The sequence below is a fragment of the Rhyacophila brunnea genome, unplaced genomic scaffold, assembly GCF_057557595.1.
Source record: "Rhyacophila brunnea isolate RB1 unplaced genomic scaffold, BYU_Rbru_1.0 scaffold_3, whole genome shotgun sequence".
Classification (NCBI taxonomy): Eukaryota; Metazoa; Arthropoda; class Insecta; order Trichoptera; family Rhyacophilidae; genus Rhyacophila; species Rhyacophila brunnea.
Window position 1 is genome coordinate 29,397,733 of NW_028232965.1, and position 20,604 is coordinate 29,418,336.

The following is a 20,604-nucleotide window of genomic DNA, read 5'->3' on the forward strand; positions in this document are numbered from 1 at the left end:
CCTCGCGACGCTCTTTCTAGTGATATACGCAAAAATGTCATAATCCTACTAGAAACGAATACAATGAAAGGCATATTACACTATATTATAGTTTATTTCCGAGGAATGTGACACCAAGAAGATGCGGTGTTCATTATCCCCGATCTGCAAAAGTGTCTGTGTCTACTGACATGTGGAACAAGTTTCTACATGAGGAAGCTGTGAACATTCAATTTCACTATATACGATACAACTGGCACAACCCACTGTATGATGTGAGATGAAACAAAGGAAGGCCGAGGTGGTGAGGAGATAGCTTTGACGATATTGAGATGAGCAGAGCAAGTAGTACCAATACTTTCCATTGATAATATTACGGTATGGTCAAATAATTATTATTGGCAAAACAAAAATATTATTTTAATATCACGTTTCTTCTGGATCATGCGTAAATGGCCGCAGATAAAGAGAATCAATCATAATTTTCGATTAAATGGAGGCTGTTACACTTTATGTCACAATCAAACGAAAAAGAAAGAAAATAATGATCTCTCCATAATGACACCATGGGATTGGCAGCAATTCAAATGGGCCTGTTCTAATGAGTTCCGTGTACGTATTCAGAATTTAGTGATTTAATTTTAAAAAATTTAAGTTCTCTTTGATGGTAGGTACACCTACTCACTTTTTGTTAACCGGAAAGTGAATAATGAGAAGAAAGCATTTTTACTATCTCAGTGCATTCATCTCCAAATAGGTAGGTACGTCAGAAAAATATAGAAGACCTCCATTATAAAACTTCTTTTAATGAAGAAGAATTATTTAAAACCATTTTATTAAAAAGAAAGGCTGGGAGATTTTCAGCTTTTCTAGGGCCACTTAAGAATACTTTAAAGCCTATTTCCTCGAAAAAATATAACGATTTGATGGCACTTCTACCATTTATAGGTAGGTACCTAACTAGTGAGTGTCACGAATTTTATAGGACGCTGCAAAAAGAAGATCAGTCTCCAGATTTTTGTTCCCAATCAGGAAATATTTTTTGTCTAATTCTTCATGTAGATAATATTATTATAATCTTTAATAAAATTTAAAAATAATTATTTTGTTATATTTTAATGCTGGAATTATTAATATTAGGCAAATCGAATGCTTCTTTCACTTTCATACAATAAACTTTCTCTGATGAAAATGGTATGTTGGATTAGTTAGTACCTCCAGGAAATATAGACATTTTGATAGACTAGCATGAATGAGTAGTAATTTATATTGTATTTACGTAGAATGTTGAATTCATTATGATTGTGGAGAGTGGATCTGTGGTAAATTGATATAAAAAGCTATTCACAAGTCCCATGGGAAATACATACATGGACACAATAATATAATGCAATATTCCTACACATGTGAAGGGAAAGAAGCCAGAAGAGTGAGGTTTAGTAGGAGAAAATTTTGTCTAATCCATAATGTAGCAATTAGTTATTTTGTAGGTAGGTATTTTGGTTTCAATATTTGGTTGCTATAAAAGTTTTTGAGGGAATACTGCACCATGTCATTTGAATGTGTAAAACTTTTCAGAGGTAAACAGCACTATGTATTTTTTGGGGAACAAGTACATTTTCTTTTAAATTTTCATTGAATATCGTAGAAAAATACCTCAAGTATGACTAAATCAAGTATCATAACAAGTGGTATAAGATAACCATTGGTTTTCTAACAAAAACTTCATGAAAAAACTTTAAACAGCCATTGTGAAAAAGTGCGATTTTTGACATAGTGTAGTTTACCTCCCACGTACAGATATTGAAAATCAAAAATTTATATTTCAAATATTTCTAATTGCATCCAACCAAGAGGGTAAGAAAAGAAATTTTCTGTATTGAATATGTCTGGATAGTTGATGATTTTTATTACTTTTAATTTTTTTAAATCCTGCAACCTTTGTGGAAACTGTTGTTCATCTATGTACTTAATTAAAAGTGTGAATTTGTTTGGCATAAACCTTTTGAATTAAAACATAAAAGGAATTTATTTTTTTGGCGTGCCGTCGAAAACTTTTAGCGTGCCAAGTTGGGCACGCGTGCCACGTATTTGCCATCACTCCTCGAGCGTATCGCCCACTCCTACCTATACATGAGGTATAAGTCACACTGTAGGTACTCAGAATTTAATTATAATACCTACACAGACAAACCGGATAGATTTTTGTTTTTTTTTTATCCATCCCTTCTTGTTAAGCGCGATGCTTATACCAGCAGAATACCAGCAGATGCACATAGCGGGAAAATACAAAGCTTGCAATTTGAGACATTTTTTTGATAATTTATAATTTCAACTGTATTAAGTCAAAGATGAACTTACAATTGTAAAAAAAATGTGAATTTGTTACATATTTATGTCACGACTTACGTTATTATTACTTACATTATATTTTATGGTCATATTTATTATTAAAATTTAGTTTATTAAGTTTTAAATTTTTTGACCGTGTAGATTTTTGACTAATTCATCGTTTTAATATTTTTTTACATTTTAAAAAACATCGATTTTTATAAAAATATAAATGTAAATAACTTGAAATCCTTTTTATTTATATCAAATTAAGCTACAATATTGGGACCATACCTACCATTTTTTTAATGAAAATAACAAAGTTATTTGGATTAATTTATGATTATATATATATATATATGATTAGGATTAATGAAAATTTCAAAGAGTGACTGTTGTGCATTTCAAAAATGGCGGCTCACATTTAGGTCAAAATGGAGATTTTATGGTATTTTCAGAGCATAGCCCTGGAAATTTCTTAAACGTTGTAGATAATCTATTTATATAATTTTGAAGCCTTATTATCCATTATATTTATTTAAAACATTTATTTGATGACTGCATAAAGTATTTCTATTACATAAAATAGTATTCTTTTAAATCTCTCGATCTAATGTTTTAGAATATAGTCATATTTCTGTACATCCATGTGCAGGGGTGTTAAGATTTTGTAGATTTATTAATTTTTAAACGCATTTATAAAACCATTAGAAAAATTTATGTTGACATTATTTTATTGAAATATTTACGATAAAAAATTATATTTATAATCTCTGTGAACCCAAACTTGACAAGACAGGCATTGTATTATTCAAAAAATGGGCACGATTAACACATTTGAAGTTAATTTTAGAGATACTGATTATAAGCTATGTCTTTGACCACTCAAATGTGATAAACATCCTACGAATAATGATTGTTTTATAACAATTATTGACTAAAGAATAAAGTAGTATTTTTTTGAAATACGCCATTTCTATTGGTACTTCCCAGTGGTTAAGCTACAACATACGGCCGTAGCCATAAATTGACAAACGATAAATGAAGTAGGAAGTAAAATCATGGTGACGCGCGTGTTTGAACATGTACCTAACCGAAAAAAAATCGTTTTTTTAAACTGTTCTCAGACTCAATGAGACAGTGAGGGTTTATCCTAAAGGCATAAACGAGAAAAATATCAGACACTGGCCTCATACATTCTATAACGTGGAAAATATTATTATAATGAGTAAAGAAGGCACTATAGTATGACTTATAGTAGGCCCCACCAAACCACATCCGCCCCGCACAACACCCAGTCTTAATCGGGCGTATCACGGAACCGTACGTTTGGCTGTGAAACATCATTTTTATTTGTATAACTGGGAATTTCTCAGGAGCAGTTACCCAAGACTAAGGTCGCCATGCACGAAAATGTGCTTTGACTGAATTTACATGACTTTAAGTTAAGGTAACCATGGGAGAGATGAGCACTATTTATAACAATGTAACCTAAAAATCGTTTTACGTCTGGAGCCTCTAAGTAGCAATAACACGCTTTTCACTAATATAAACCGTACGAATAATGAATTCTAAGAAATTTAATGACTAAATTCAATAATGCGATGACATCTATAATATATTTTAACTTTTTTAAGATATATATTTATATGAGATGTGATATTCAACCTCTGAGAGATTATGCGCGTCATATTCAACATTTTTTTAAGCCATTAATAATTGCTGAAAATTTTTAGTTCTTAGAAAAGTAATCAATAAAAAGTATCTATATCTCCGCCCAATCAAATACTCGTTTAAATTGACCACGTTATTAGTATGTAGGTACGCAGCTAAATAATAAATTGGGCAGTAAATATGGGTGTTTGATTTCTGTAAAAAGTTCGAATCTACAAAAAATCGAAAAGAAAAATTTTTTTTTTTTAATAACGGGTTTTTTTAATAATAATCTATCATAGAAATACTTACTTAAAACTACGTTATATTAAATATTGTTCTTCAAACGTTACAGCGCCTGTATACGTACATGGATTTACTGGCACCAATAGTGTGTAAATTCAACTATCGCGATAATAACTTTTTACACGTAAAATTGCTGGTTACCTCGCCAATCTCATTCATCAAACCTAAGCGAGACGCGTTGTTGTCATATTTTGTTGTGCTATTTGACTGGTTGTGAAAATTGGTAAACGTCAAAAAGTGCTCTGAGCGGTGTGGTTCGGTTTTTTTCCCAGTAGGTTGGCTACTATCGTTCAACCGCGCAGGCGCAGATATCTCACAAGTTCTGACTATCGTGTGAAAATGCATGCAATCTTGCAACTTGCACGATAATACGTGTTTACTCGTGCATTTTCTTGTTATTGACGCGATAATACGTAGGTACTATCAGCAGTAAATCTATGCACGTGTAAATGGGGTATTAGGTATACCTACCAGCTATCAACAACACTGAAAATATAAATAAACAATAATAATGATGTCACAATAATTAGTGTGCCGGATAGACTTATAAACCGATGCAGGTGGTGCTTGCGGTGGGAATAATTGGTAGCTTTTTTGATAATACTATAAAACCGCTATTAAGTACATTGAGGATATTTTTGTGGTTAGGTATTCACACAGGTACACTATAATTAATATCAGTAGGTAACGAATATATTGATGATTATTTAACGTTTACCTTGACTAGTAAAATTTATTTAAATACGAGAATTTTCTGAACATAATACCTGCAAGACAATTATTTTCACAAATAGCGTTAATTGATGTATTCTATACAACCACACAATATTAATGAGAACTGGCTTACACTAGCTTTGTTATACTTGGGTTTTACGGCCTGACCGTCATAAATTACCCTGCTTCAAAACTTTGTTACATGGCGATGTATTTTACATTTATGTTTATTTATCTGTTCTGTAATTCTATCCGCAAGTATTATAATTACTAATTACAACGTGTGAAATCTCTAAATAGTCTAAATACTATGAAATTATTGGGTCTGTAATCGTAACCAATATTTGTATGATTAAACCCTCACTTTGGAAAAAATGAAAGTTCGATTAATATGCATTCAAAGGTAAATAATATACTAATAATAAAAATGCAGTCTCTATGATTTCGAAACATCTGGTTTTTGATTATCATTTTAACTATTTCCATTTTTCTGTTTTATGTTTGTCTATCCGTCTGTCTGATTGATATAATATTATAACTAATAAAACTACCAGATCAATATTGGTGAAATAACACACACAACCTACGCACCAATTACATAATGATAAAGCTTTTCGAAAATAACGCACATGCAACAAATTCATCACAAGTAGGTGAAGTGGTTAGATAGTGGCGGTGGAGTTGTTAGGTGAGGTATGGGTAAAGAAGAGCGCGCCTATATCTACACGAACTAGATTTTCCTAGAAATGAAACGGCTTAATAGAGAGGTGCACCTAGATCCAACCGTTATATATTGTAATATGTATAGGTATCTCAACAATAAGCAGGTGGTAAAATTACAAATCTAAAGAGTCTAAATCTTCCTTATGTATATCTGTTTACACTTTCGTTCTGTATATCATTCATGATAACAAAGTCACGAACGATTACTAATTTAAAACAATCTGAACCAATTCAGGACGTGTATATAATAAAATAATATTACTGGACAGATTATACGAATCGTTTTACGTAAACAACGAGCTGGACTCGATAAGTTATTTTTCTGCAATTAGATGCCATTCATTTCGATGTAAGTATTACATTGTATAAATACCTTCAAGCATTTCATAATAGGAACTCTTAAATATAAAACTCAGCGATTCACAAAACAGGGTACGCAGACTAATTGTATGTATGTAGGTATGCATTAATAAATAGGTACTATCTCCTAAGATTTTTTTTAAATCATAAAATTCCAATAAGCCACTATTACTCAATGCAGTGGTTTACAAACTATATGTTACTAAGCCTCCCTTTTAAAAAATCTAATCTTGGCGCCTCCCCCCTTTATTTCATTAAATAATACAGACACCTATAAACAAGGTTTTACTACTTATATTATATTCATTTTTAAATTAATTTGTTTTTCATGCGATGAATGTGCTTGTTTATTAGCACGTTCAATTTCAATAGTAATCAATCCAAATTCATCATCGTTCATTGACAGATGGATTCTATCATGGGCCCCACATCCTGAAGCGGGCCCCCAGGCCAGGATCTTTGGTAGGCCCACCTACCTATCGCTGAGGTTAAAGGCAGTGTGATGCTCGAATGTAGTGTTTCCCAAATTATACACGGGCGTTATCATTTAAGTATATCAATCATCGTATAGGTATCACATCAAATTGCAACGCACAACCACATATTTAAAATATTTAATAGTGCTGAAACAAAGCAGACTTTTTTTACTATTAATAAAATATAGTGAAAAGTGCATTAGCAAACTAACCAAGAACTCAGTAAATAGATTGTTGTTTGCTTCAATATATCTGGCGCAGAAATTATTTAAATATGGAAACATGGCGAACTTATTTTTTTGTAATTTTAATTTCCAAAGCTCCAATTTTTTATGAATGCCTTCACTTTGTCTTTTAAATCAGTGAATGCATTAGTAGTCCTTGCATTGATTTATTCACTCACTTTCTTTTAAATGTCAACCAAATAGACTAGTTTAAATACAAAATTATCGTTCCTAAACAAATTTGCCTCAAATTTCAACATTATGATTTGACTATTTTATTTCATTTTTTCACGAGATAGCCAGCGCTCTTCACAATAGTATAAAAGTGGGGTATTATAAAATTAGTCTCCATATTTTCAGACAGGTTTGCAAACAACCTTTTATAGGGCTGTTTTTATGTAGTTTATAACTAGCGACGGTTTTATAAACTATGCATTTGCAACTTGCAAACCTGTGGCTACATTAATTGTGTTAAGCTTTTCACGCCTCACAGTTTGGAAATTGCTGACTTATGGCCCACAGCGTTACGATTTAGGCCCCGTCCATGTAGGCGCGTTTGGCGGACCATTGAGCGGCGCGTGCAACTCAAACGTATAACCGTATAAATGTATAAGCAAAAAAGACACTCTCTACGAACATTTTCACACACGGTTATACGTTTGAGTTGCGCGCTCCGCTCGACGCTCCGCCGAACGCGCGTACGCTGGACGAGCGCTTATTGCTAACAATTTGTGCCTTTGGTGATCAAAAATTTGAATGCGGCGAATAACTACTATCTATGATTCAAGTAGTCTTTTTTGATAGATGTTTTCCGTCATTGACGAAGAACATAATACTCGTATTATGCATTTATTTTTAAGTATATGCAGTATTTCAAATACATGGAAACAAAACAACGTACCTACTTATCTCCATTTATATCTATATAAAATTATATTCATATTAATTTTCATAACGTAGGCATGTAAGCACTTAATTTATGTGTGTACTACCTACTCATTTCCAAAGATTTTCCGAATTCCTTTATTAATTGGTGGGTACTATTAAAAATTAAAAATAGTTTGTCAATCTTTGAGAACCGTTGAATTCTCACTAATGGCTTCCGTGATTAAATACTAAAATCACGTTCAGAACACTTTGAAACACCCCGACGATCAGTTCTGTCAAAGTGTAAATAATTAAATATATATATATATCACAGAAAATAATGGTTTACTATCTAAAGTGATCGAGAATGTTAGGTGATTAAATTGTATATACCATTTAATAAAATAACCATAATTAGTTGAATCTGAAGTGGAATAAATATAAATCAGTAAGTGTAGTTATTATTATTATTATATTATTATTGACAAATAAAATATCTCCACAAATAAGTCTATAGTAGATATCATTTTCTGGTAAATCGTATGTTGTGTCATTGTAAAAATTAAATTTAACCATTTATAATAAGAAAATAAATAAACATTATTGCGAAATGTTATGCAAAGTGCATTTTTCTATTACATATTATAATTATTTTACTGTCAAAAATACTTGAACATATTATATTATAATTATTATTTATTAATGCAGTCTTATCGGCTAGTTTACATGTTTGTGTATTTATCTTATTTTTATATAGGAAACTGAAAACTCCGTCAACTAAAACTGTTATAAAAAAAATGTCACGAGACGCTTAAACCGATGAAAAATTCATGAACGGTTACTCTTCTCAACAAATTTAAATGCCATTTTATCGTAAAATAATGTGGTAGCCATCGAGATTTTTAATTTATTATATTTTCAATCTGGCATTTATTAACTTACTAATGGATGTAGCATTTTGAAGAATCAAAAAGGGCCCTTGAAAATAATCCGGCTCATATTATATTAGTACATCTAGTTACGATCATACACAGTTCGTTCCTTCGTAAACGGATGTAAGTCTACTTATAATAATAGTGCTTATTGCAATTTCGCGTTCATGTATTTACAACTTTATTATCATATTCTATTCACGTGTTAGTTTAAATAATACCACAAACAACTCACATTGCATATCGTGTGGGTGAAAAGTGAATGATTCTATATTGTGTTTCTATGAAGATGCATTATATTGCAAAGTCCCGTTCATGTGTCTTCGTTATTATTGAGATTACAATATATTATTATCTAAATCTGTTTTCTGTATAAGCCAATAAAGGACTGTGATCAGTTTCGCATGTTTTATGCTGAAAGATATTTTTGTATAAGTAGGTACATAATATTATAATATTCAATAATAACAAGGGCGTACTAAATCGAAAAATACAACTATCCAAAAATGAATATTGTTTATCGATAAGTGTATAACTTTATAAATCTTTTGATAACACTGCTCTCTTACCATTAGGAGCATACCTTAGACCAGCGGTGGTGATCCCATACCCCGCGGATAACGTTATGACTCAAGGCCTAGGTGTCTTCTAGTTCAGGGTTTTTCAAGTTTTTTTGGCCTGTGGTCTGTTTTTGAGACTAATATAATATTTCTGTGAACGCCCACCCATGATGCTTGCTTAGGGGAAAATAAAAAAAAACTTTCAAAATCGCATGGCTTATTTTTAAATTACGAAATGCATTTTTAACAACAATAATCTTTTTTTTAATACGTAGGTAGTCTAGTAATAGTAAAGCCGAATTGCCTTTTTATGTTATTGTCAATTTGTGTGTTTAGTCTTTAAGGAGTTAGTATAATTTAAGGAAAATGAAGTGTATCTTGGCTGTGTTGCTGCTGGTGTCAACTATTGTCACTAAAAGCGCCAGTGCCGCAAGATATCGAAGATGTTCTGAAACTGTGACTACTGCCAGTGGTTCCCATGCTCCAAGAAAAATCTGCGCAGGCGATCTAATCTTCGAAGACAATTTCGATAAACTTGACAACGCCAAGTGGGAACACGAAAATACTCTCTCTGGAGGTGGGGTGAGTAATTGATTTTAACTTTTTTCATAAAGTTAAATGTTTATTTTTTAATCGTTACGTCATTCCATATACTGATACACTATAAAATATACTACGTCATTGTACGTACGTATGATATATTTTGTCTGTATCAAATTGTTTATAGTATATGTACCAGTTAAAAATGTATCGAAACTCGTAACCGTACCTGGTAAATAAAATTTATTGCACGGATAATAATTGATCACATATAAAAAAAACTGACCCACTTACCGGCTATGATATTGAAGAAATTTAAAGATCATCACGACACTATAGGTTCAAATACATTATGATCACGTTGTTACAGTAAGCTGCCGCTACAAGAAAAATGTGTTTTGGTATTTGGTATTCTTGGTATTTAAAATTTATCAGACTGATGCTCCCATCTGTAGCATATTTTGAACCTTTAAACCAGGGGTAGTCAACCCGGTCCCTACCGCCCACTAATGGACGTTCCAGCTTTCATGGTGTAGGGCTTTTAAAATTATATTATCATTATGTTTTCATAAAATTCCCTGTGACAATTTAAATTTCAGAAAATTTACCATTTGTATCGCCCTCGCATAAGTTTAGTTCACAGTTTAATTAATTAAATGTAATTTCATCAGTCTTCATGCTTATATGTATCCAAAGTATAAATAAAAAGATAGATTTTACTACAGTAAGTTGTTTTAGAAAGATTTATTCTGCCAAACTTAGCGAAAGTCTGACATAAAGTAATTGGTAAGTAATTATTTGGTAAGTATGTATATAACTTGCTGTAATTCTACTTTCTAAATTTTAAAAGTAAATTTACTTCCCTACTTTATAAATCACCGTTACTGTGGAACCGGTGGGCGGTTAAAAAAATTTACTACTAACAAAGATACAAAAGTGGGCGGTAGGTATAGAAAGGTACTACCCCTGCTTTAAACGAACATTGTCAGTTAGCAAAATCTGCCGAAATCACAAGAACAATGAGGTCATCTGGCGCGGACCGCGCTACATCGATACCGCATGCCTCAATGAACCTTTTTTTATCATTTTCTACACGCCTACACATTTTCGATTCACGTGATTTTTATTTTCGTATTTTCTATAAGAATATTGGGTATATGTTAAAATATTATGTAAGGATGCAATATCGCAAGTAATTTTAACGAACGCCCACGTTAAAATTGATTGAAATTATGATGAATAATAAATAATAATTCAAAATAGGTACTAATACATTAGAGTTGGCACTATTCATCATTGCATTTATAGAAATACTGATCATTCAAAATATTCTGCGGAATGACGAAACCATAATAATTATACTAAATTTGTCGCCGTACCAGCATGTGCAGCAGGGGCTGATATTTTTTTCCAGGAGGAGACAGAATTTGAAGTAACTTCCGCTGCTGAGTACAAAAGAAAAAAATGCTGAAAATAAGCCGTATAATGTAACTTTCTACATAATATTTTTAATTAACAATATTATACCATTTTTTTATTTACTCTATAGAACTGGGAATTCCAATGGTATTGCAACAACAGGTCAAACAGTTTCGCGAAGAATGGAAAGCTGTTCATCAAACCTTCTTTGCTGTCTGATCAATTTGGAGAAGAATTTCTTACATCAGGAGTTCTCAATATTGAGGGATCTCAACCATATTCTAGGTAAATATTTATATATATTATATGTATACAATAAATGTATACATGCCCTTTCACTATATGGTCCTCCAACACATTCTGGAGCGGACAACCTTTACCTATAGCCGACTATAAGGGCAGTTTGATGTTCTACAGAGTGTTCCCCAAATGGTATTCTGCATAAATCCAGGGTTCCGCGAGGTAAAATTAAGGGTATTCCATGTATTTTTAGCGATTTATTGTATTACGAATTATTGAGTTATCAGCACTCAACATCATAATAATATAAAGCACTGATCGTAACCCCCTTTTATGGTAGCCAAGTAACACACAACCCTTCGCCATATTGGTTAAATTGCCATTTTTATTAGTCAGGAAACACGCTACAAATAATTATAAAATAAAATTCTACACCTGAATTGTCATTTAATTATATCAATCATCGTATCACATCAAAGTGCAGCGCACAGCCACATCTTTCAAAGTGTTAATAACATTTAAATAAAATAGAGTTGCATGCGGCTTTTATTACTATTATTGCAAAATTGTGATGTCTGTTTACTTCACTTAACTGGTTGACCCGCCACGCTAGGCCCTCCTAACCCCAGGCCACTCGAGCCTGATCAGCTTCCCCCACCCCCTTATTGGGCCCATGCTTGTCATGATAACCATCATCCAGGAGCTCAGGGTTCAATTCCGGTAAGGTCACAATATATTTGTAATATTTCTCAAAGCATGGGTGTTTGTGTTGTTTCACTTATATTGCTAAATACACTGCTGTTTCACTACACTATTGTCATTAGGCCTCTTGGCCTGTGGTAGTGTTATAAAGAATATATTATAATACGTATATATTATATTTTATGATATAGTGCTAAATAAAATAGTGCTGAGTCACTGTTTTTTTATCAAGATCACCCCCTTTCCTAAAACACATTTTTCAATATTTCGATCATTAGGTAGGTACGAAAACTTTGTAACAGATTGACAATGCTCATAACATGTTCTGTACTTCACTGCCGGACTGGCACGTGTACAAGCCCCCGAGCCATGTCCAAACCACCCCTGTACCCATCACCTGACTCGCAACCTATAATGGTTGTCATACGCGCATCGCCAAAGTAAAAAAAGGCAATATGTTTTACACAACCACTTCGAAATTAAACTGACTAATCGTTTCTTTCAGACTTTTACAACCAATTTACTGTTTAAGATTAATTCACATTCTACTTTCACGTGATTCAAAATTTTGATGAGTACTGTCCGAAGAAGTGTTGAAGTGCACAGTTCGGTCAAAAATGGTCCGGATCACCGACCCAGTGCACTCCAGCCTACTACACTACTGACAATAGACTACCGTAGTCAAATTGTGCCTTGAGTCTTAGAATTGGTAGGTAACCTATTCTAATGTTTGACAACTCACAAGATGGCCCCTGACATATGAAGTCAAGGGGATCAACAAACCTTTTTACCTATCGGATAACATAATATTCATATCAACGATAAATTTTAGAGCGCATGATGTCCAGATAGTGAACTATTCGGATAATAATATTTTGACAAAATACTGAAAAATATATTAAAGAACTTATGTTATTATTGACAGGTGCACAAACCCAACATGGTATGGTTGTGAGCGCACAGGAACAAAAAATAACATTCTGAACCCTATAAAAAGCGCTCGTCTGCGGACAGTAGAATCATTCCGTTTCCGCTATGGTAAAATGGAAATCTTAGCCAAGATGCCTGCCGGAGACTGGCTATGGCCAGGTAAATACCTTCAAATATTTTTTTTATTTTTATATAAGGCGATCCTCTTAGTCCAGTGTGATAGGTGCTGGCCTTTCATACGGGGGCCCCGAGTAAAATTCTCGGTGAGGTCACAAGTGAGGAAATCCAATCCATTGATTTCTTTTTCATGTCCTCTCAAAAGGAAACTTTCCATTCCACACATTGATATTATATTATGGACGAAGTATGTGAAAAATAAAATGAATACAAAATTTTAGTCTGCCAATCTGTATCTGAAAGCGAAATCATTACATTTTTTTTAGTAATAAACAGATAAATACAGATGAAAGTGACAGAAAAATTAATCAATTTTCAACTTCATTAATTTGGAGATGTCATTAATCATTATGGTTTTTTTCTACCCAATGAGTCTGTATCCAAATGCTAGATGTTCATCGTATTTAATACATATTGTGTGCACTTAAAAACCTAACTCTAACCGACATTGCAATAAGGCCAGAATAAGGGTGATTTTTACAGATTTCTGTCGGATGTCTAACCTTTTCTGGATAAGGGTACCCATTTTCCTGTTCATATGTATGGAATAGTGCATCCATAGATATATCAATGGTTCCAAATAAAGGAATCAGCACCTCCTCCTTTTGTTATTTCTAATGGGTAGCTTTGAATTGGTAAGAAATGAGGTCACAATACGAAAAAGAGTTTTAGATTCAAAAGTTGAACCTCAAGGGAGTGAGACCATGGCCGGCATTAATAATTATCACATAAATTAAAGGCGACCGAATTGTCGGAGATGTAAAAAAGTTATTTTTTAAAAGGAATAGTTATATCATTAACCCAATCCATTAGGTTCTTACACTGGATCAAAAGCACATCATTTTGCTCAACATTATGAATTATTTATCATAATCTTTTCCATTTTAGCTATATGGCTTTTGCCTGCATTTGAAAGCTACGGAAGATGGCCATCATCCGGTGAAATTGATTTAGCTGAGACCCGTGGTAATCGAAACCTACTTCTGAACGGAGTCAACATAGGTATTGAGCAAATCGCATCAGCACTGCATTTTGGACCTTATTCTCAGGTGGATAGCTGGATAAAAGCATTCTTCATTAAAAATGATCCAGCAGGATATCATACATCATTTAAAAAATACCAACTCGAATGGACTACCGGTAGGTATACAGAATTTAATAGATATATTATTATCGAGTACTATGAATATTTCTCCATTACCTAAGACTCTTGATAAAGAAGAGATGATTGTTGAATATTATAAATACGTCATAGTAAGAGTTATATTATGTTTGAATAATTGTGACTATTAAAAGACTTATATTTCAGATCATATTATGTTCAGTATTGATAGTAAGGAGATCGGAACAGTAAAACCACCAGAAGAAGGGTTCTGGAAATATGGGGGATTTGGTAATATTTCGGAAAAACTGGAAAATCCATGGAGATTTGGAAGTAAAATGGCACCGTTTGATGAAGAGGTAAATGTAAAATAAGCGTAATCCTATCCAAACCCCTATTTTTAGGTGGACAAAAATTATATATTGCCATCTCTATATATATAAAAATCTCGTGTCACGGTGTTTGTGGTCGCACTCCTCTGAAACGGCTCGACCGATTTTTATGAAATTTTTTATGTATATTTGTTAGATATGAGAATAGGTCAACAAGTATATTTCATACCGCTAGGTGATTTGGGTATCTCTATCCAGAAAAAAAAAATTGTATTTTTTTTTCATTTGGCATCAAAAAATACTTATAACCCCAAATTTTCACCTTCCCATTTTTAATCGAGACCCTCTTATTTTTTTATCGCGATTTTAGTATTTTTGTATGAACAAATTCAACCGTCGTTTGTATTTCAAACAAAACGAAATTATTTATGTTGTTGAATGACAGATGGCGCTACGTACGATAAGAATTCACGAGAAGCGTCGCGTCATTTTGACATTTCATCGGCATATCACAACGCAGTGCATGCAAAATTTTGTACGATTTATATTAATCTATTATCTATTTATGTGCGTGTATTACATTGAACAATGCCAGCAAGACGCAAGGGAGCCATTTGGGCCGTCGACCGAATAAAGCAACAAACATGCGAAATAGTAGAGCAGAAAGAACAGACAAACAAATCTAACAAGATAACGAAAATGTACGTGTGAGCATGTCGCAATTGTGTGCATCTCAATCACAAGAGGCAGAGCTGAACAAAATCAACAACGACAATTGGAACGGAGACAAGCGCGCCGGTTCGTAGTTAACACGCGCAGAGCAAATGACCGACAACGCCATCAAGTACATCGAGCATTTACATCCGCTTCGTTTCTTCGTCTCGCATTCGAAAAGGAGCCAGTTATTGAATATTCCGCTCATCCGAAAGTGCTATGGACAAAGAATGTCCCCATTGTCATACGCTCAAATTCAAACATGAGTCAGCCGGGATGTGTTCCGCATCAGGAAAAGTGCAACTACCAGATATAGAGACACCACCAGAACCGTTAAACGGCTTGCTCATCTGCACGGATTCAGATTCAAACCTGTTCCTGAAGTCCATTCGCACATTCAATTCATGTTTCCAAATGACTTCGTTCGGAGCAACAGAAATAGTTCACAATACTGCTGCAAATAGTCAACAATTCCATTCAAGGCGCTTGGCCTTTACCACAAAGTAGGCTCATTGCTGCCAATGCCAAACGAACCTCATAAATTTTTACAAATCTACTCCATGGGCGGTAAGGACATCGTGTGGATGCACGTTGCGGCTACAATAACCTCAAGTCGCTCAATGCCAGGCGCATCGTCAGCGAACTGGACGCCCTATTGAATGAGCACAATGAATTATTAAAATTCTTCAAATCATACATGCACGAATTGCAAAGTGACACTGAGCGGGACAAGGTGGATTCTTTTTTTTTTGATGCACCAGGTGGAACTGGCAAAACATTTCTCATTTCGCTAATTCTCGCCGAAATACGATCAAATAATGGCATCGCATTGGCCGTTGCATCATCTGGCATTGTAGCAACTTTATTGGATCTCGAATCGTCCATAGCAACAGTGCTGAAACAATGCAAAATTATCATATGGGATGAATGCACTATGGCCCACAAACATTCTCTTGAGGCGTTAAACAGAACACTCAAAGATAAAAAAAACAATGACAAACTATTCGGCGGCACTCTGTTACTCCTTTCAGATGATTTCAGACAAACACTTCCCATCATTCCAAGTTCAACGTACGTACGCTGATGAGATTGCTCAATGCTTGCTTGAAATCATCGCAACTGTGGCGTAATGTTGAAAAAGTCCAGCTTTTTATTTTTATAAACATGCACGTCCAAATGCTACAAGTTCCATCCGCTGACACATTCTCGAATCAATTGTTAGATATCGGCGATGGAAAAGTTGATTTCCATTTGTTGATTCGCAAAATGCTCTCATTGACCGTATATTTCCCAATGTAAGAACACAATACATAAATCATGCGTAGCTGGCAGAAAGAGCCATTTTGGCAGCAAAAAATGTGGACGTCGACGATTTAAACTTCAAGATACAGCAGTCGTTGCCAGGCAATTTGGTATCATACAAATCGATAGATACAGTTTGCGATGGCAACGAAGCTGTAAATTATCCAACAGAGTTTTTGAACTCACTGGATTTGCCAGGCATGTCAACACACCCTCTGAAAACACACGACTGAAAGTTGGATCTCTGGTTATTTTACTTCGTAATTTGAACCCACCACAGCTGTGCAATGGCACGCGATTGGTCATTAAAAAATTGATGATAAACATTATCGAAGCCACCATTTTGAATGGCAAATTCCGAGCCGAAAATGTTTTGCTGCCACGAATTCCAATGATTCTCACAGACGTGCCAATTAAATTCAAACGCGTTCAATTTCCTATTAGATTGGCATTCACAATGACAATCAATAAGTCGCAAGGCCAAACGATGTCTGTTTGCGGATTAGATTTGGGCACACCATGTTTTTCACACAGACAATTATACGTGGCATGTTCTCGCGTGGGCAAACCATCGAGTTTATTTGTGTTGGCTAAAGACGGACTGACAAAAAATATCGTACTCTCAATTGCTCTTCGAAATTAATATTGATTTTCTTTATTTCATTTTCCTACTTTATGATAAAAAATATATTACTTTTTTTCACTTTACATTTAACTTTTAAGAGATCAAACAATGAATATGTCTGTTACTTTAATGAAATACATTGAATTGAGAAAATGAATGGTTGGTGTTTTTTTGTTTTTATCGGCGGTCATCGTCTACAGCGCTCCATTCTTCTTTCTGTCATAGGTCCCATCCCCACACACTTACAATTATAATACATTCATTATTTTTTATTTAACAACCAAAATATTCACTAGAAATAATTTATATGGCAGAACAACGTTTGCCGGGTCAGCTAGTATTAATATAATATTGTAAATGCCAAAAAGGCACTTTATTTGCAAAAAATAATCACTAAAAAAGATACATTGCTTTTCTTTTCAGTTCTACATTGTTCTGAACTTAGCTGTTGGTGGAAATAGTTTTTTCCCTGATGATAATATATCTAATCCAGATGAGAAACCTTGGAATAATAAATCTCCAATTGTAAGTACACATAATACAGATTATTATAGCACAATTCAAACCAGTACCACATTTTGATTTATAAATTGACTGACCGAATTCAGTTGCAGCTAATTTGACTTGTCTTATATGACTGCAAAATCTGAAACCTATCTTCTTCCTTTATAGGCCATGAAAACTTTCTACGATCAACGTGTAAAATGGTTGGCAACTTGGGGTTTGGATGTCAACAATGGTGATGACGCATCTCTTCAAGTTGACTATGTAAAAGTATGGGCATTGTAGAAACTCAATAACCTATTGTAAAGTAACATAATATAATATCTCTATATATATAAAAATCTCGTGTCACGATGTTTGTGGTCGAACTCCTCCGAAATGGCTCGACCGATTTTTATGAATTTTTTTTATGTATATTTGATAGGTATGAGAATAGGTCAACAAGTATATTTCATACGCCTAGGTGATTAGGGTATCTCTATCCAGAATTTTTTTTCTTTTATTTTTTTGAAAATTTCTTTTTGTATTTTTTTTATTATTTTGCATCAAAAAATACCTATAACCCCAAATTTTCACTCTCCTACCCCCACCCTCCCATTTTTTAATCGCGATTTTATTATTTTTGTATGAACAAATTTAACCGTCGTTCGTGTTTCAAACAGAACGAAATTATTTATGTTGTTGAATGACAGATGGCGCTACGTCCGAGAAGAATTCAAGAGAAGCGTCGCGTCATTTTGACATTTCATTCGGCATATCACAACGCAGTGCGTGCAAAATTTTGTATGATTTATTTTAATTTATCTATTTTTATGTGCGTGTATTACAGTGCACAATGCCATCAAGACGCAAGGGGGGCCATTTGGGCCGTCGAACGAATAAAGCAACAAACATGCAAAATAGTAGAGCAGAAAGAACAGACGAACAAATCCAACAAGATAACAAAAACGTGCGTGTAAGCATGTCGCAATTGCGTGCATCCCAATCACAAGAGGCACGAGCTGAACGACATTTGAAACGGAGCCAAGTGCGCCGGTTCGTAGTGATGAAAACGTAAATGACCGACAACGCCAACAAGTACATCGAACATTTACATCCGCTTCGTTCCTTCGTCTCGCATTCGAGTACGAGCCAGAAATTGAATATTCCGCTCATCCGAAAGTACTGATTGGTGCTATGGACAAAGAATGTCCCCATTGTCATGCGCTCAAATTCAAACATGAGTCAGCCGGGATGTGTTGCGCATCAGGAAAAGTGCAACTACCAGAAATTGAGATACCACCAGAACCATTGAACGGGTTGCTCATCGGCACGGTTCCAGATTCAAACCTGTTCCTGAAGTTCATTCGCACATTCAATTCATGCTTCCAAAAGACTTCGTTCGGAGCAACAGAAATAGTTTACAATACTGCGGCAAATGGTTAACAATTCCATTCTACGTTCAAAATCAAAGGCCAAATATACCACAAAGTAGGCTCATTGCTGCCAATGCCAAACGAACCACATAATTTTTTTACAAATCTACTTCATGGCCGGTGAGGACATCAATCATGTAGATGCACGTTGCGGCTACAATAGCCTCAATTCGCCTAATGCCAGGCGCATCGTCGGCGAACTAGACGCCCTGTTGAATGAGCACAATGAATTATTGAAATTCTTCAAAGCACACATGCACGAATTGCAAAGTGACAATCACGCTATTGTCATCAATCCTGATAAAACACCAGCTGGAGAGCACGTGCTTCGATTCAATGCGCCTGTTGTTGACGACATTGCTGGAATCATGGTTGGCGACCGCACATCGACGCGAGAAATCATGATTCGAAGAAGAAACAATAATCTGGAGTTCATCGCTGACACACACAGTTCATACGACGCTTTCCAATATCCGCTAATTTTCTGGAAGGGACAAGACGGATATTGCATAAACATTAAACAACGAGATCCTGTCACAGGTAATTCATTCATTATGAACATCATTACTCATTTTGAATTGAGAAAATGAATGGTTGATGTTTTTTTGTTTTTATCGGCGGTCATCGTCTACAGCGCTCTATTCCTCTTTCTGTCATATATCCCATCCCCACACACTTAAGATACATTCGTTATTTTTTATTTAACAACCAAAATATTCACTAGAAATAATTTATATGGCAGAACAACGTTTGCCGGGTCAGCTAGTATATATATATATATATATTTTGTTATGCCTAAGAATATAATAATCTTGATGTGAAACTATGTGACAAAATTATTAGGGATTGTAATCCCAGACAGAATTTTCAAGCCCCGTATTATGGCATTAGTATTTTATGAATCCCGAGATTAGACAAAAAAAGTGAAAACCTGATGATAAAAAACTAGTTAGGTATCCGATTCATCATTCTTCAAACTGTGAAGTCCTGCATGGTGGTAGCTTCTCATCCGGCGCCAGTGAGAATACTGTATAGCCGCATCTCTCGCTCCGCCACACTATTCTTTCCACTGCAGGCAGCTCCAAAACTTCCTGAGAAGTGGGGATTCTTAAAAATTATAATGTGGCATCGAGGAAACTGCAGAACACATGATAGTCTGTCCGCTCGTTGCATCCAGGTGCACCATTGATATGTTCAAAACCAATGACATGGCCATCAGTAGCCAAGGCACGGTTGGTAAGATGCTAAGTACATCTCTCGCACGGACATAACAGAACAAGACTAAAAAACTAATATAAATGTATACCAAAAAAATACATACAAACACTAATAATATAAAACTGAAAGTTGTTTACCGCTGCGCTCGACTATAATACTCTGTTGGCCAGATATTTTTTTGACATAACATTTTATATTGTTTGTTTAATCTGAATAAATTTATTTCACTACAAATAAACCGACATATTTAATTGACTGA

General features: G+C 34.3%; 1 protein-coding gene across 2 annotated transcripts; it reads left to right on the forward strand.

Moving 5' to 3' along the window:
• Window positions 1-4,556: 4,556 nt before the first annotated feature.
• Window positions 4,557-20,583, forward strand: LOC147068199 (beta-1,3-glucan-binding protein-like). 2 transcript variants are annotated; one of them, XM_085953312.1, is made up of 9 exons: window positions 7,921-8,081; window positions 9,488-9,707; window positions 11,215-11,369; window positions 12,952-13,115; window positions 14,022-14,273; window positions 14,443-14,594; window positions 17,632-17,733; window positions 17,881-18,032; window positions 19,901-20,583. In XM_085953312.1, exons 2-8 carry the CDS (start codon window positions 9,492-9,494, stop codon window positions 17,995-17,997), a joined length of 1,158 nt encoding a protein of 385 aa, XP_085809438.1. In that variant the 5' UTR covers window positions 7,921-8,081; window positions 9,488-9,491; the 3' UTR covers window positions 17,998-18,032; window positions 19,901-20,583. The 2 variants fall into 2 exon arrangements, with proteins under 2 accessions (XP_085809439.1, XP_085809438.1); XM_085953313.1 differs by lacking the exon at window positions 7,921-8,081 and adding an exon at window positions 4,557-4,682 and having other exon boundaries at window positions 17,881-20,583.
• The last annotated feature ends 21 nt before the right edge of the window (window positions 20,584-20,604 follow it).

Coding starts and splice junctions, on each gene's coding strand:
- LOC147068199 (XM_085953313.1), top strand. CDS start 9,492: ATGAAGTGTATCTTGGCTGTGTTGCTGCTGGTGTCAACTATTGTCACT. Junction 13,116..14,021: donor CGGAGACTGGCTATGGCCAG/GTAAATACCTTC, acceptor TTTCCATTTTAG/CTATATGGCTTTTGCCTGCA. Junction 17,734..17,880: donor GGAATAATAAATCTCCAATT/GTAAGTACACAT, acceptor CTTCCTTTATAG/GCCATGAAAACTTTCTACGA.